Below are 18,883 nucleotides of genomic sequence, written 5' to 3'. Positions count from 1 at the left end.
TTGTGGCAGTCTTCATTCTGAAGATTGGTTTGCTGTAGCTGTCCATGCTATTCTATACAGTGCAAGTCCCTTCATCTCTAAATAACTTCTGCATTAGAAACTGCTTACTGCATTCATCCTGTGGTCTCCCATTATATTATTACCCCTACATTGTCAACTCATGATTCCTTCATGCCTCAGGATGTGGCCTATCAATTGATCCCTTCTTGTAGTCAAATTGCGTCACAATTTTTTTTTCCTGAATTTGATTCAGTGCTTCCTCATTAGCTTTTGATCTACCCATTTCCCCTTCCACATTTCTCTTTCACATGAGCTGCACAATGTCATCAGCAAAACTCAAAGTTTTTTATTGTCTCCTGAACTTTTTGAAAATGCTAAAATTGAAAGCTAATACTCTCCAGTTATATCCACATCCCCTAGTCTTTACTTATCAGCAGATAAAAAGTTCTTGGTAAGATTGCTGCATAAAATTTGGATAAAATCCTAAGCTTTTAGTGACCGTCACCATCAGGGGCTATGTCTGACTGCCATGAAACTGGTGAGGCTTCCACTTATATCTAAAGGACTCCATGTGATTGGCTGGATTACATCTTGATGACATCATGGAGATGGCACCTATTAAGGTGGCACCCTCTACGTCCATAGATTATGTTTGTGTACCCTATCCAGCACTGTTTGCAGTGCCATCACTCACACTGGGTGGTAGACTATGAGAAATCTTCCTGTGTGCTATTTATTTATCAAGTGCACACCTCCATGCATCACTAAGTGCATAATTTGTGTCTCTATTGAAGTTGTTATTATGGAGTTTAATTTCCACTGCTTCTCCCAACAGTTCAAAGTTCAAAGCAGAGGCCACAATTCTCATATGTTCAAACATAATCTTGTGTTTATTTAATAGGCTGTGATCAGTCATTGGACTCACCAGATTCTTAAATGAGATGTGAGCTTCAGCAGTAAGCAGGCAGACAAGGGAGCTATTACACACATATTGCCTCTCTAATGAACCTGTGAAGGGTTTGAGGCTGAGAGCAACTATTTTATCCAGGTTGCATGGTCTGCCTAAAATATCCAAAGATGGATTATCACTTAGACCAATTGTGAATCCTATCTTACTTACTTACTCCTCAGCTCCACAGCCCTTGACGGGCCTTGGTCTTCATCACAATATCCTGCCATTCTATCTGGTCCAAGGCTTTCCATCTCCATCCTTGAACCTAGCTTTTTCATGTCTTCTTCAATTCCATTTCTTTCTGGAATGTCCCTTCCATCTGCATCATCTGCCTCCAGCTATCAAAAATCTTCTTACATGTTCTATCTTCCACCAACCTTACCATATGTCCTGCCCATTGCAGTGTTCTTATTTTAACGGTTGTGACAATGTCAGGTTCTTCAAAAAGTTGTTCTAATTTTGCATTCGTAAATGCTAAGGATCCTTTCCTCATTTGCAGCCATGGTCCACATCTCAGCACCAAACATAGCAACTGGTCTTATAATTGTTTTGAAACTGAGGATTTTTGATATTCATGATAGAAGTGAGCTCCTAAGTATGGATAGTGTGGCAAAGTAGCATCTATTGCCTGTTGCTGTTCTAGCTTTCACCTTGCTGCTGATGTCATTTGTCTCTGTTATACTTGATCCGAGGTACTTGAAGTCTCTCACCCTTTCAAACTCCTTTTGCTATCCTGTGGATTTGGTAGGTTTCACTGGTTGGTTATTGCCATATATTTAGTATTCTTGACATTGACTACCAGGCCAAGTTCCCTTGTACCTCTTTCCAGTTGTTGATAGGCATCAGCCAGCACAGCAGTGTTTAGTGCGAGTAATGCAACATCATCTGTGTAGGCTATGTACTGCAGTGAACAGTTAAAAATTGTTCCTCCTCTATTTAACTGTATCTGACTTATGACTTTTTCTAGGCAGAGGTTGAATAGCAGTGAGGAGGTACTGTCAACCTGTCACAGAGCCTTCTTCACTTCCACTTCTCTGGAGATGTCGCCCTGTATTATTACTTTACAGTTGGTTTCACTGAGGACCAACATAGTAAGTTTAATGAGCTTCTTAGGTATTCCAGCCTCTTCCATCACATTCCGCAATGCCACTCTTGAGATACCATCATAGGCTTTTTTAAAATTGGTATAAAGCTGGTGTATGTTTATTTGATGTTCATAACATTTTTCAAGTAGTATGCGTAATGTGAATATTTGGGCAGTTGTTGACCTATTTCTTCTAGAGCCACTCTGATGATCTCCAATTCTCTCTTCCACATAGGGAGTAAGCCTCCTAATTAGAACCTTGGAAAACACTTTATATGTAGTATTTAGCAGGAATATTCCTAGGTAATTCTGGCAGTTTAATTTATCTCCTTTGTTATGTACGGGGCACATAATAGCCATTTTCCACTCCTTTGGCACGCTCTCCTCCTGCCAGATACTAAGTATTACTTTATGTATTGCTTTCCACAATGCTTCCCCACCATATTTGAGAAGTTCTGCTTGGATTTGATCTTCTCCAGGTGCCTTATTATTTTTTAAGGTCTTAATGGCTTGTGTCACTTCCTCCAGTGTGGGTTCTGGTGTTAAGACCTCTGGTCCATAAGAAGTTATTTCCACCATTTCTTCTTGTTCTAATCCTTCTACTTCTGGATTCAGCAACTCATGGAAGTATTCTGCCCATCTGTCAAGTATTTGATTACTCTCCCCTATCCAATCCCCTTATTTATTTCTACACATATTTGTTCTGGCTTGAAACCCAGCCTTTCCTTTTTTTAATCTTTTGGTACATTTCACGTACTTGCTTCTCTTCTGCTGGCTGTTCAATTTCTTCCAATTTTTTTCTTTCTAGTGCTCTTTTCTTCTTTCTGCAACCCTGTTAGCTACACAGTGCTTCTCATTATATTCATTCAGATTTGCTCTAGTGCTTCTCTGAAATAATTCCATTTGTGCTATGTTACATTCCTCAATTCTACTCATACATTCTTCATCAAACCAATCTGCATTCCTTTGAGCCCTTACGTATTCCAAAACCTCCCCAGCTGGTTCAAGGATTGCAGTCTTACATTATTTCCACATTATTTCTATATGTTCATTTGATGTGTCGGTATCGTTCTTAATGCCCTCTTCTATTTTTGTCAGATATGCTCTCCGTATTTCTTCTAACTTCACTTTCCTAATGTCAAAACTCTTCTGTTTGTGGCCTTTCAATTTACTCAATAATGAGATCCTTTGCCTGTACTTAATCCTCGCTAGATGATGGTCTGAATTGCAGTCAGCTCCGTGTTGGCTCCTAGAACCCATTATGTCTGGTCTGTGCCTCTGATTTCTAGTTTGTCGATCTGGTGACATCCGTTTCCTTGTGTATCTTTTTGTGTGGAAAATATGTTATGCTGATAGTCATGTTTTTACTTATAGCAAAATCTACGACCCTAACTCCATTGTCATTTGATATTTCATGGAGGCTATGTCTTCCTATAGTTGGCTGATAAGCCTCTTCTTTTCCTATTTTTGCATTCAAGTTTCATATTAGGATCTTAACATCATGTTTAGGAGCCTGATCATTTGACTGCTCTATCGTGCTATGAAACATTTCCTTCTGTTGTTCATCTGCTTCCTCTGTGGGTGCATGAATATTAATAACTTGTATGTTGAAAAATTTTCCCCTTAATCTTAATATGGACATCCGTTCATTGGTTCAAAGCACATTACAGCATGTGTCAGTCCTTTATTGACCACAAAACCTGTACCAAAGGTATTTGTCCCCCTGCCACTATAGAAGATAGTGGAATTTCCTGAGTCCATTATGTCACTTCCCTTCCACCTAATTTCCTGGAGAGCCAATAGTTTTATACCATAGGTATTTACTTGAATTAGCAGCTGCTGTAAGGCTCCAGCTTTGTATAGGCTCTGCACATTTTTTGTTCCTATGTACATATCTCTTATCCTTCTTTTGTTTGCATCAAAATATGTGTCTGGCTTATTCCTTTGTTAGCATTCACAAGAAGTGATTTTTACAGGGGAAGATTGTTAATCTTCCACCCAACCATTTGAGGGGTTGCACCTTACAGTACACCAGGTAGCTGGTTCCATTTTCAGGGGAACATCCTTAGCCTTTGCAGATCCAGGTTCCTGTGCCTTCCTTCCAAGCCATTGGCCCCCATACCTTCCAAGCCATTAGCCCCCATACCTGCTGGTTTTGGTCTGCCCCAGGTATTTTATTTCCCTGGTATCGTCCATATCTGGATAATGTTCCCCTATCCACCACTTGGGGAAGTGCCCAATGGAGGACCAGTAACTCCACATGGGATGAGTGCTATCTGCTCTCCCACATTCAGATCAGGTGGCAAAGTATTTATCTAAATTACTGGCACTTACAGTCAGCCACTCTGGGCACCATATAAAGATTCTCACATTCCTGTGTATCTAATCAAGAAGATTATGATAGGCCCAAGTGAAATCATGATCAGTCTTCATGTGGGCCTCCCTGTTTACAAAAGTACCAATAGAAGAAACATTAAGACTATTGGGTGCAATCTCTCTCCTGAAATCTTAAAATTATTCTGAGCATCCCAAAGACTGAGTATTTTTTGTGCAGTGGAAATTATATGAAATAAGTAACACAACCACCACGGGTTCACCAGCCATAGCTAATTTTTTCATGGAGAATTTTGAAGAATGAGCATTGAATAGTGGTACCTTCTGCCCATCCTGCTTTTTCAGATATGCTGACAATATGTTTTTAATCTGCATGACAGAAATGAGCAGTTTCCATCGAAACATAAGATTTATGGTGGAGACGGAGAAGGGACCCTGGTCGGGGATACTTGTGTTGTATTCTGGCTAGAGTTTTCGTGAATCTCAGGTGATCAGATGTTGGAGAGTTATGGGAAAACTTCAGGATTGCTAGCTGTAGATGAGGTCTAATGAGGAGCAACCAACCGTATCCACCCCATCAGACCATAGTTCCTCATATGCAGTGTTCTGCTTATTAATTGGAATTCTCCTTTGGTTTGTTCCTCATTCTTCAAGGTTCTATGGTTTTCAACAATACTTGATCTCCCCTCTGTTCAGCAGTGAGGTCATTTAATACAGCAATGATATTTAATACACCAATAACTGAGATTTCATCCACACTGCTGTGTTCTGCTAAAGATTTCTTTGAAAGGCAGTCTGCTTCCTTACATTTCCTCAATTTTTGTACACCACTATGACATTGTACTCCTGATGCCTCAGTAACTGTATCACAAGTCAACCTGACAGATCCTTCAAACTAGTCAGCCAGCATATGTTATAACCTTTAATCACTAATAAATTGCGTGGATATACAAAAGTAGAAACACTAGCGGGTTACATGCTACTAACTCCGTATCTGTCATTCGACTGCCGTGCCGTGACATGCGGCCGGCGCCGTTCATAGCCAGGTGGCGCTCCCGCGCTCGGCCGAGCTGCGGAGCGCCTCTATCGCCGTGTTCGCGTACTGACGTAGTGGGACTTTTAAATCTCGTGGCACTGTCACAACACTTTTCCCCCCTTTGAAAAAAAAACACTCACTTCCTTGGAGACACGGACAGTGCAGAGACATCCATGGCCTCTTGGGAGGCACCGAGAAGATCCCGCGGAGAAACACGAGAGTATGGTCGAAAGTGTCCAGGACGGAAACTTGCGCGTGGAACGTGCCTCCTGGACGAGATGATGGGTGAAAACTCCGGAGCAGCATCCATAGGTGTCGAGGACCCGGGGGTGTGCTCCAGTGAGATGGGTCCCGGAGAAGGCTGCGTCGCAACTGGGGCTGGTTCCGGCGTACTCGGAAGCAGTAGCGACGTTGGCTGCAGCAACACGCACGGAAGATCAGCAGCAGCGACAGGACTGGCTTCTCGGGCTGGTGGAGGCAAAAGAAGGGGCGGTGGCACCGGCGTGGCCACCACTCGCGGGTGCATCTGGTCGTAATGGTGTCGTCCGTACGTATTTCACAAAGCCGGCGGCCGCAAAGAGCCTGGACCACCCCTGGAATCCATTTAGGGTGAGATCCATACCCTCGTGCCCACACGTCGGCGCCCACCGAGTATTTTCCTGCACTAGGGGACACAGTACAAGGCCTGACAGGGTGAAGCAGGTGCAGTAGAGTGCGCGGTTGGTGGCCATGCAAGAGTTCAGCTGGGCTGCGATCACCCAGAGGCGTGAAGCGATAAGAACTCAGAAATTGCAGCAGAGCGTCATCCGTGGAAAAATCACTAAGGAATTTTTTCATCTGGCTTTTGAAAGTGCGGACAAGGCGCTCGACCTCCCCATTCGATTGCGGATGGAAGGGCGGCGCTGTAACATGATGAATCCCTTGGCCAGTACAAAAATCACGGAAGCCCTGCGAAGAGAACTGAGCGCCATTGTCCGTGACAATCGTGGATGGAAGACCTTCTAGCGCAAAGATTTTGTACAAAGCCAGCGTCGTCGCCGCAGTGGTGGGCGACGGACATCAAACAACAAACGGAAACTTCGAGAAGGCGTCAATCAACAGTAGCCAATAAGTGCCGAGGAAGGGGCCGGCAAAGTCAGCGTGCACTCGTTCCCATGGCTGCGCCGGATCAGGCCACGAAGAGGGCATTGTACGGGGTGCAGCCAGTTGTTGAGCACACTGACCACACGCAGCGACCATGTGGGCGATGTTCGAATCAATACCATGCCAATAAATGTGCCTGCGGGCCAGGGACTTAGTCCGAGAAATCCCCCAATGGCCTTCATGCAATAGTTTGAGAGCAGCTTTGTGAAGAGAGGCTGGCACCACCACCCGTGGAGATGCTCCATCCATGGCCAGAAGAACAACACCCTCACGAACAGACAGACGAAGGCGCAAGGCATGGTAGTTTCAAAGGGGGTCCGATGCCCGGCCCTTGGTCCTGTCCGGCCAACCCCGTTAAACAAAACCGATCACCTGACGCAGGACCGGGTCCCACGCAGTAGCTGACGCAACCTGCGAACCTGTAAGTGGAAAACCCTCGACCGCACAACGTTCTTCCTCATCAATGTGGAAACAGAATAGTTCATCTCGATTGAAAACCGGGTCGGGGCCCATCGGCAAACGCGACAACTCGTCAGCGTTGGCATGCTGAGCCGTGGGGCGATAGTGAATCTCATAATGAAAACGAGACAAGTATAAGGCCCAACGTTGCAGGCGGTGAGCTGCCTTATCCGGAAGCGACGCCGAGGGGCTGAACAGAGAGACCAGCGGCTTGTGGTCAGTGATGAGGTGAAACTTAGAACCATACAAAAAAACGCTGAACTTTTTTAGAGCATAAATGATAGCGAGCGCCTCCTTTTCGATTTGAGAGTAACGCCGTTGGACATCGTTGAGGGTCTTGGAAGCGTAGGCGATGGGTCGTTCCGACCCATCCTCATACCGATGGGCGAGAACAGCCCCTAGGCCATACTGTGACGCGTCAGTCGCCAGAACCAAGTGCTGACCCGGACGGAATGTGGCAAGACAAGGCGCCGACTGCAAATGAGCCTTCAGGTGGACAAAAGCCTGCTCACACTCGTCGGACCAACAGAAAGGAACGTTTTTGCATAACAGCTGATGCAGAGGATGAGCCACTGCCGCCGCAGATGGAATGAATTTGTGATAATAAGCAACCTTGCCTAGAAACGCCTGAAGTTCTTTGACCGTAGACGGCCGGGGTAGAGCGGTAATGGCCGCAACGTGCTGTCGTAGAGGACGTATACCCTCAGGGGACAAGTGGAAACCAAGATACACAATGGAGGGTTGGAAGAACTGGGACTTGGCCAGATTGCAATTCAACCCAGCTGAATGCAGAACCCGAAACAGTGAACGCAAATTGCGAAGGTGCTCCTCAGTGGAGGCCCCCGTGACAACAATGTCATTGAGGTAGTTGATGCAGCTGGGAACGGAAGCCGTGAGCTGTTCCAAAAACCGCTGAAAAATGGCCGGCGCGCTAGCGACGCCAAATGGTAACCGCTGGTACTGATACAACCCACAAGGAGTGTTGATGACGAGAAATTCCTTGGAAGAAGCATCCAACGGCAACTGATGGTACGCCTCCGATAAGTCAAGTTTGGAAAAGAACTGGCCCCCAGCGAGCTTGGTAAATAACGCCTCAGGACGGGGAAGAGGATAAGTGTCAATGAGGCTCTGAGCGTTGACAGTGGCTTTAAAATCACCACACAATCGCAGACTCCCGTTTGGTTTAGAAACCACCACGATGGGTGATGCCCATTCGCTGGATGTAACAGGAAGGAGAATCCCCGAAGCTGTTAACCTGTCTATCTCAGCTTTGACAGGGGCACGCAACGCCATCGGAATAGGGCGAGCCCAGAAAAACTTAGGGCGAGCTGTAGGTTTAAGAGTAATGTGGGCTTCAAAATCCTTGGCACGACCCAGGCCAGCAGAGAACACGGACGAGAATTCAGAACACAAGCCATCCAGCTGTTGATACGGAATATCCTCATATATGAGGTGCACATCATCATCCATGGAGAACCCGAACAACTGGAAAGCACCATAACCGAACAGGTTTTCAGTGCCAGCATGATCCACCACATAAAACGTGAGGGGCCTAACAACAGACTTGTAGGCAGTGGAAGCATCAAACTGGCCAACGATAGGGATTTTCTGCTTATTATAAGTTCGTAGATTTCACGTAACTGGAGACAAGGGAGGGGAGCCCAACTCCAAATACGTGCGAGAATTAATGAGAGTTACTGCAGAGCCAGTGTCCACTTGCATGCGAATGTCTTTATCCAGAACATGAACAGTAACAAACAACTTATTTGTTTGAGAAAGCACACAGTTAACATCCATGTCCGATGCCTCGTCCTCGTCGACAGGAACTTTAAGGGACTGACACACAGAAGCAATGTGGCCTTTTTTCCTACATGAATTACACGTGGCCCAACGTTTTGGACATGCGGCCCTGTCATGCTGTACGAAGCAACGTGGACAAGAAGGAAGTGCGGAACGAACCTGCTTCTGTGGTTGCCGTTTTCGCTGCGAGCGTGGTGGCCCAATGCGACGTTGTTGACGCGAGTGCACCACCGCCACATCATCGTCTCCCTGTGAAACAGGCAAATTGTCTGCGTCGAAAGTGGTGTGTACAGCGCCTACATCACACCACGCGTCTATTTGCGCACCAGCAGCGTGAGACACTTCAAAAGATTGAGTGATGCTGAGAACTTCCGACAACGACGGGTTTGGCAATTGTAAGGCACGTTGCCGAACTTCTTTATCAGGAGCAAGCTGTAGAATAGCGTCCCTAACCATTGAATCAGCATAAGACTCATGATGAGTGTCCGTGACAAACTGACATTTCCGACTCAGACCGTGTAGTTCCGCTGCCCAAGCCCGGTAGGATTGATGGGGCTGTTTACGACACCGGTAGAACGCCACGCGGGCGGCAACGACGTGGGTGTTTTTGCAGTAATAGTTAGACAATAAATCACACATTTCTTGGAAGGACAGAGAGGCAGGTTCCCACAGAGGGGCTAACTGAGATAGCAGCTGATAGATCCGTGGGGAAATCCAAGATATAAACAACGACTTACACATAGGAGTGTCGACAACGCCGAAAGCCAAGAAGTGTTGCCGCAAATGCTTCTCATAATCCTCCCTGTCTTCAGCGGCCTCGTCGTAAGGAGGGAACGGAGGCGGAGAAGAGGAAGACAGACGATGAGTAAGCGACGTCGACAACGCCTGAATAGCAGCCGTCAGCTGCATTTGTTGTTCAATGAGCGCTTGCAGAAGCTGTTCCATGTCTGCCCCGACACAAACACACAATTCCACAACGCAGGAAAAAAAATATCCGACCTCGTCGCCAAAAAGTGTTATAACCTTTAATCACTAATAAATTGCGTGGATATACAAAAGTAGAAACACTAGCGGGTTACATGCTACTAACTCTGTATCTGTCATTCGACTGCCGTGCCGTGACATGCGGCCGGCGCCGTTCATATCCAGGTGGCGCTCTCACGCTCGGCCGAGCTGCGGAGCGCCTCTATCGCCATGTTCGCGTACTGACGTAGTGGCACTTTTAAATCTCGTGGCACTGTCACAACAGCATAGAGAATTTGCCAAATAAATATGGCCAAAACTTGTTGGTAGCACAAACAACTGCAAGGCACTCTTTCTCAGTTGTAGAGTGGTCCTCTCAGATTTGGTGAGTGCTGTGAAAGCATAAGCTACTGCCAAAAGTAATGATGTAACACCTTTTCTGGTAGTCCCACTTTCCATACAGGAATAAAAAGACATACCAAGCCTCCCAGGCTGTATCTCAATGGCTGGCACTTTGCATACAGTGCTCTTGGTCTTCCACTTGGGCATTCAGGGCCTGTATGCAAGCCAACTGTCTTTGTTCCTTCTGTATTGGTGACAAGGTGTTTCACATAGTCATCATGAGAATAATCCAAGTATTGTATCCCAATCTTTCTGTTTGACATTATGAGAGGATATCAGCCTGGTTCCCATTCCTCAAATGCTTGCTGTTATTGATCATCCTAAAACATCAACTAGAAAAAGTTACCAATTTTCAGAGGAGTGTATGTACTCAATTTAGAAAAAAAGTTACAGCTATTGTACACAATGTTGTTTTTAAACAAAAAGAATTAATGTTTTAAATACTGTTGCTGAGCATGTCTCTTTCATAATCCAAATAACATAAAATTTTGATTATGCCAAAATCATATTATTCAGAACCCTTTAAATTTCAGTTGTTTATTTGATGCTCTCAAGAAAAATAATTTAAAAAATGCTGATGTTACAAAACAAAAAATAACTAAGGAACAAAAATGCCATTAACAAGGTACCACGATGCCGTCGCAAAATGGTGCTTGGTATTGCTCAGTAACTTCTTGTTTTTTTAAAAGTTTGATAAAGGTTTACACCATACAATTTTTACCTTGAGTTTTTAGCTAGTAATTTTGATATTTAACACATTTTATGTACAATTTATTTTTAAACCATTTAGGACAGTTTTTTTTGTAAATACTTTCATTGATTACAAACTTCCTGTTAAAAATATCTTTTAATTAAAAGGGAAGTCTTAATCAAATGTCATGCATCAATGCAAAAGGAGTAGGGTAAAAGACCTCATATATCCTGAGCTCCCTCCATTTTATCCAGTCTTACAGAGCATTATATAGTGATCATCTTGCACTACTTTCAGTCAGTATGAAAATTAATTTTTGTTTTTTGTTTTATTTTTGTAAATTGGTGAAGAAAAATAGATATTATTTTCTTTTCAAACAATGGAAAATCCAAGATGGAATGTAACAATATTATGAAAAGGGTAGTTGCTACTCACCATATAGCGGAGATGCAGAGTCTGCAACTCGGCATCTCCGATATATGGTGAGTAGCAACTATTCCTTTCACAATATTGTTATATTCTTTTCTTTTCTGTTTATAGTTCTGATTTTTGCCATTGGTAGCCAATACCAAGTAATGAGTAAAATATTTTCTATCATTGTGTCTAAGAAAATATTAAGTGTACAGTTATCTGCCATGCACTTCACAGTGGATTGCAGAGTGTATATGTAGATGATGCAATCAGTGACCAGTACTGATACTGAATATTTTAGAAGGGAGAAAAGATGTTTTTAGGCTTAGAGAAATTGGGGACACATAAATGAACTGCAATAATTCTTCCATGCATTGAAGAAATATATTTCTGGTAAATGCTTTGCAAATCTTGAGGAACTCTGAGTTGCAATCATAGACTGATCAAATTATTGAGACAGCTGCATGGTGTCACAGAGGAACTGGGTAAACTAGGGGTGAACAGACTCGTAAATACTGCAGGCCACAACCTCTTACTGTGACTATCGTGCCTTGAGACAACTTATTACTCTAATTTGGGATCCCCCTGCCCCAGTGCCAGCTAGACTGGGCTCAAAAGAAATAAGTTATACAAGGACCCACTCTTTCCATTTCAGGATGGAATAAAAGATGAGTAAAAAAAAAAATGAAAAAATTACAAGAATGAATAGTGAGGTGTGGGCCACTATCAGATCAGTGGTGGGCTGCATGCGATATGTGGGCCATGGTCTGTGCATTCCTGGTGTAAACCAAAGACGAGATATAAAAAAATGCCCTAGTGTTCACATCAGTTTAAGGGTACTTTCTTTATAAATGGATTGGAAGAGAAATCTGTGATCAGGTTTGCAGCTTGACTTCAAACCTAACTTATTTCAGTAAGAAAGTTGTCAATTACAGAAAACAGAAAGCTTCCACAGGTCAGATTTTTGAAGCTTGTTGAATAAGAAAATATTTTTAAAAAAACCTAATAAATAATACTAATAGAGTGTTGAAGACAGCTGTAGTTGGAAAGATTCTATGGAAGTATGGCTTATAATAAACATTTAATGGTTTTATTTTTCATATGACTTTACATGTCCTTAGATTTTTTATTATTTATTTATTCATCCAGGGACTGTCCCACAATAAATAGCTCACATCAACATACACAGGCATGCACGCGCACACTCACACAGAGAGAGAGAGAGAATATATAAGAATGTTTTTATATATCTAAAAACAAAGATGATGTGACTTACCAAATGAAAGTGCTGGCAGGTCGACAGACACACAAACAAACACAAACATACACACAAAATTCAAGCTTTCGCAACAAACTGTTGCCTCATCAGGAAAGAGGGAAGGAGAGGGAAAGACGAAAGGATGTGGGTTTTAAAGGAGAGGGTAAGGAGTCATTCCAATCCCGGGAGCGGAAAGACTTACCTTAGGGGGAAAAAAGGATGGGTATACACTCGCACACACACACATATCCATCCACACATATACAGACACAAGCAGACAAAATATGTCTTCTTGTGTCTGTATATCTGTGGATGGATATGTGTGTGTGTGCGAGTGTATACCCGTCCTTTTTTCCCCCTAAGGTAAGTCTTTCCGCTCCCGAGATTGGAATGACTCCTTACTTACCCTCTCCCTTAAATCCCACATCCTTTCGTCTTTCCCTCTCCTTCCCTCTTTCCTGATGAGGCAACAGTTTGTTGCGAAAGCTTGAATTTTGTGTGTATGTTTGTGTTTGTTTGTGTGTCTGTCGACCTGCCAGCACTTTCATTTGGTAAGTCACATCATCTTTGTTTTTAGATATATTTTTCCTACGTGGAATGTTTCCCTCTATTATAAGAATGTTTTTATGATGATAGGACACAAGTGCCTAAATAGTTTTTCTGGGCATATTAATAGATTCTATTACCTACATAAGAACATTACTGTGCTGAACTTTTCTCCAAATAATCAGAGCAATCAACAATTTGTATAATGTCTAGGGTCAACACTGGAGTTGCAGATGTCAGGAATTTCAGCTGCCTGCTCAAGAAGTCCATCTAGACCACCGGATTCTAACACATTAACAGTAGATGTGGATCAACAACAGTCCATTGTCGACAGTGACAGTGACGGCAGCAGTGATCTGGGTGACAGTGATGTGTCTGAAGAGTCAGGAGGCTGCCAGATGCCTGCAGTTAGGGTATCCACACGTCCACGACAGGATAGACCTGGACATACAGCTTATGTTGCTGGCAGCAATCATTCAGGGTGAGTACTCCAGCCTGTTCTTACATACTAAAATCCCTGGAGGACAATTTCCAGTTTTAGAGTCAGATAAATACATGTAGTTATTAGCATAGGAAGTTGGAACTAACTACAATCAACATCATTTAAAAACACTATTACTACTTCATTACACGTATGTTGGCCTGAAACTGCTGGTAGAGGTATGCGACCATTATTATTAATATACTTGACCAGATTTTGGAAAAGGTGAGTAGTAGCAAACAAAAAGATACTAGTTGTTTTTGGTTTGGGCTCTGCCTAACATAAGATTTCCAGATGTAAACAATGTAACAAATAATGAGTTATACAATTAAAAAAAAAAAAAAAACACCAAATGTTAACAAGGAAGTGCAAAATCAAACTGTCAAAATCAGTACCATTTCACAGCAAAAATAACTTTAACAGATTGTTCCTTACTCATACATTCATGAACCAAAAGGTGTTACATATAATTTAAACTTGGAGGTGGGAATGGTCTTGAGAAGGACTTTGAAAAATTGCTACTTCAGTGCATTTGTACTTGCAAGGTAAACCATGCAGTGCAAGAAGGTACCACCTTAAGGCACTGCAGCTGTGCAATTGCTGATATATTTACTTGAAATTAAAACAGTAACTGATAACAAACAAACATATATTTTGTGTGCCTGCAAATAAGCTCATTAAAACACACATTGCAATGATGCAAAATACAAGAAAATACATTACAAAATTGTAGAAAAAATTTTTGTCTTGGAGAGATATGACTTGTGGAAGATTACAAAAGGATTTATTTAGATTTGCAGTTATACTTCTTGATTATTCATCAAACATGAAATCTTAAGATAAAGATATTAAAAAGATAACATGTCATAATTACAAAAGAGCTTGTTTCGATTTGCTAGTGCACTTGCTTACTAAATATCAAACATGGAAACTGAAGGCATTTTCCTCCTGAAGAATTGATGAACCTAACTAACATGGCACTCACTAAACACTGTAGGGCACAATAAGTAAATCAACAGTAAATGGAAAGGTGGTTGTTTACATACTCAACTTCAGAAAAAAAGTGGTTACGAAAGTTATCATAGTTTTTACATGGCTCTCACAACAATCAACAAACAGACTAAAAAACTATTTCCCACCACTACTGGTTTGCTCATTGATTAGCAGTTCTGCAGCTACTTGACTGGATGCATGTATTTCCAATTCCTCCATGATGCCCAGATTGTTCCCCTTCCTCTCTGTGTGCAGAATTGTCATGCTACTTTTTAATTCTGCTAGTGTAGGGATTTTATCTTTTAAATGGAAACCTAATGCAGTACTGTTCCTCACATGCCCAAATTCTTTAAACCTTGTCTTGAACGCTCTCCCTATTTGTGCCATGTAAAAACATTCACATGACCTGCAAAGGTAATGTTTGGAACCCAATAGCATGAGACCTTATCATCCCAATTGATTTTGTCATCTTGAAAACCAAAAAAGGCTGTTTTTTGTATCTATGTTCCACAGGTTAGCAAAATTTGATTTGGACAAGGATGCAATAAATAAGGAAATCAGGACAACTGTATGGAACATAGGGAAGAAGTAAAAGACATCATGTTAACATATCTTGGACCATTTTCACAAAAGATTGCAAACTTGTACAAGAAGTTTAATGTTCAGGTAGGATTCCAAATGGTTAATAATTTGGGGAAGCTGTTGAGGCACAGTCTGGAACCCATGCAAAATAAGTTTTGTAAGCTGATAGTATATAAAATAAAGTGCTGATCATGTGAATGTTTTTACACGGGACAAAGTGGGCAAGAGTTCAAAACGAGGTTTAAAGAACCTAGATACATGAGCAACAGCAGTGCATTAGGTTTCCATTTAACTGGCAGAATTAGAAAGTAGCATGACAGTTCTGTGCATAGAGATGGAGCGAAATAATTTGGACATCTTGGAGTGATTGGAAATACAAGCACTCAGTCAAATGGCTGCAGAACTACTAATCAATTAGCAGCAAATCAATAGTGCTAGGAAATGGTTTTTTAGTCGTTTTGATGATTTTTTTGTGAGAGTCATGTGAAAACTATTATAACTTTCGTAACCACTTTTCTGAAATTGGGTGGTTACCTTTCCCTGTATTTACTTTTCTTTTGTGCCCTACAGTGGTTAGTGAATACCATGTTAGTTAGGAAGTGCACAGATAAATCAAAACAAGTCCTTTTGTAATTATGATGTGTTATCTGTTTAATATTTTTATCTTAAGATTTTGTGTTTGACGAATAGTCAAGAAGTGCAATTGCAAATCTAAACAAAACCTTTTGTAATCTTCCACAAGTCATGTCTTTCCATGACAAAATATTTTTCTATAATTTTGTATTAATGTATTTTCTTGTATTTTGTACCACTTTGATGTGTGTTTAAATATGCCTATGTGCAGGCACACAATGTGTACATTTAGATGTTATTTGTTAATGTTTTAATTAAAAAAAAACATATCAACATATGCTCAGCCACAATGCCAAATAAGGCAGTGCCCTCTTGTTCCGGCTGGTTTACCTGGCAAGTGCGAATGCACTGAAGTGGCAATTTTTCACAGTCCATCTCACAACCAACATTCCCATTCTCCAAGTTTAAATGATATGTAATACCTTTTGTTTTGTGAATGTATGAGTGAAGAACAAGTTGTTAAAGTTAATTTTGCTATCAAATGGTATGTATTGGTTTTGGAACTTAGTTCAATTTTATGCTTTCTTGTTAACTTTTGATGTATTAAAAAATTTGTAACTAATTGTTTGTTATATTGTTTACACCAGGAAATCTGAGATGGGCGGAGTCCAAAACACGTCATTTGGAGTAAATGCACTGATAAACAACTGTTACCTATTTGTTTACAACTACTCAGATTTTCTAAAATCCAGTCAATTATTCTTTAAATTGGATTGGATTCAGTTTTTGTTCCGTATACCCAAAAACTGGGATGATTCTTGTGGGTGTGGAATATGTCAGAAAGTATAACATAAAACATTTGAATATAATACTTACTACCCTGATCATTTGTCAGGAGATAGTCGAAATAGGAACAGCTAATATTTACACAACAAATGATTCTTATCACACGCTTTTGCACCCTAAAAACTTTTGCTCAGTTTGATGAGTTGCCCCAGAATATGATCCCATATGACATAATAGAATGAAAGTAATCAAAGTATATCTCCTACACCTGACATCATTCTCACAGCAAATACAGACTTGTTTAGGGACTAAAGCAATTCTGTGGTATGCCCTTCCCAACTGAATTTATTATCGAGTTGTAATCCCAGAAATTTAACACTGTCAGCCTCTTCGATCTGCATGTATTCATATGTTATACTCATGTTAGGAAATCTCTTACAGGTTCTGAACTGCATTAGTGTGTCTTCTCAAAGTTTAATGACGGCGAATTAGCTTTAAACTACTTATTAATGTCAGTGAAAATTTGATTAGCAACTATTTCTAAACCCGTACCTGACTTGTTACTTCATGTAATGGTTGTATCATCTGCAAACAAAACAAACTTAGCATCTGGCATTGTAACAGATGAGAGGTCATTAACGTGCACAAGAAAAAGCAGTGGGCCCACAATGTAACCTTGAGGAACACCACATGTAATTAATTCCCAGTCAGATGAAGTTTTGCTTACTGCACAGGTATTTCACAACGACATCCTTTGTTTACTGCAGACTCAAACCATTTCGCACCATTGCTGGTGACAGCATAATAATCTAATTTACTTAAGAGAATTCTGTGGTTCACCAGTCAAAGGCTTTTGACAGGTCACCGAAAATGCCAGTAGCCTCTAATTTATAACCTAATGAATTAAGTACATTCTCACTGTAAGTGTAAATAGCTTTCTCTGTATCAGAACCCTTCAGAAATACAAACTGTGACTTGGACAATATATTATTTGCAGTCAGATGCTTAAGGAGATGCTTGAACACAACCTTTTCAAATGTTCTTGAGAAAGCCAGCAAAAGTGAAATTGGTCGATAGTATGATGGTATCTCTTTATTCCCCTTCTTGTAAAGAGGCTTAACTTCAGCATATCTTAGCCAGACTGGAAATGTTCCACTGATAAGAGATTGATTACCCAAATAACAAGACGAAACTCAACTCGCATGAGCACTCTTTGATTAACTTTGTTGATATGTTATCATACCCACTGGAATACTTATATTTTAAGGATTTTATGATGGATGCTACTTCTTTGGGAGATGTGAGTGTGATTTCCATATTACTAAAGTTATTTTTAAAGACTGGTCTCAGATACTCCATTGCACTGTTCACCAAACCTGATAACTCCAAGCTGTCACTAACAGAAATGAAGTACTTGTTACCAAAGTCTCATTTATTTTTAGAGCTCTCTGTTCCTGTTCCTTTTCGGCCCCACCTGTCTCAGTCTTCACAATATCCCATACAGGTTTTATTTTGTTACTGATGTAAAGATCTTTTTCTCGTAATAAAGCTGCTACGATTTCTGGATTACGTGCTTCAATATTTTGCGGTATTGTTTGTAATAAATTACAATTCTAACATCAGAGCTATTCCTAGATAATACATACAGTCTCCTTTTTGTCTTACATGATATCTTTATTCCTTGTGTAATCCACAGTTTATTTCTTGACTTCTGTATGATTTGAGTTACCTTTAGGGGAAAACAATTTTCAAAAGTGGGAAGCAACTTTATTAATGAATGCTTTGTATTTTCCATTTGAGTCAGATGTATTGTAAACATCTATCCAGTTCATGTCTTTGAGCAATTTCCTGAATTTCTCAATTTTTGACTTATTTATTACCCTCCTGTAATCAGATTTAATAGATTTTTTATCCTGACAAGTTTCAATATTTAACACCAGATGCTGCATGTCATGATTGCTATTGGTTTTGTGGTATGACTTTTTTCCCTTGATTTGTCTACAAAGATATTATTAATAGCAGTCTCAGAGCATTTACATATCCTGGTAGCAAAGTTCACAGTAGCAACTACATTGAATGATAGTGTTACTGACTGCAATATTTGTTCACTGACAGAGAATTTCAATAAATCCACATTAAAATCCCCAACAACCACTATTTCCTTGTTTTTTGCTATGAGATGGGACAGCGGAGCTTCCAAATTTTTGATGAAAAGATTAAAATTTCCTGAAGGAGATCTGTATATAACTACTATTATAAAGGACTTATTATGAAATACTACTTCTGTTGCACAAGCTTCTAAGTGCTGCTCTGAGCAAAATTTATTAATATCAATATTCTTGAAATAAAAACAATTTCTGACAAATATGGCAACTCCTCCTTTCTCCAT

General features: G+C 41.0%; 1 protein-coding gene across 1 annotated transcript in view; it reads left to right on the top strand.

Annotated features, from left to right (window-relative positions):
• LOC124712225 (SANT and BTB domain regulator of class switch recombination-like) overlaps positions 1–18,883 on the top strand; it is a 138,350-nt gene that overhangs the window by 93,212 nt on the left and 26,255 nt on the right. The window contains exon 9 of the mRNA XM_047242519.1: positions 13,293–13,560. Coding sequence (XP_047098475.1) covers positions 13,293–13,560 — 268 coding nt within the window. The remainder of the gene's footprint in view (positions 1–13,292; positions 13,561–18,883) is intronic.

The sequence above is a fragment of the Schistocerca piceifrons genome, chromosome 8 (assembly GCF_021461385.2).
Source record: "Schistocerca piceifrons isolate TAMUIC-IGC-003096 chromosome 8, iqSchPice1.1, whole genome shotgun sequence".
Taxonomy (NCBI): Eukaryota; Metazoa; Arthropoda; class Insecta; order Orthoptera; family Acrididae; genus Schistocerca; species Schistocerca piceifrons.
This window is presented reverse-complemented; position numbering and strand designations above follow the sequence as displayed.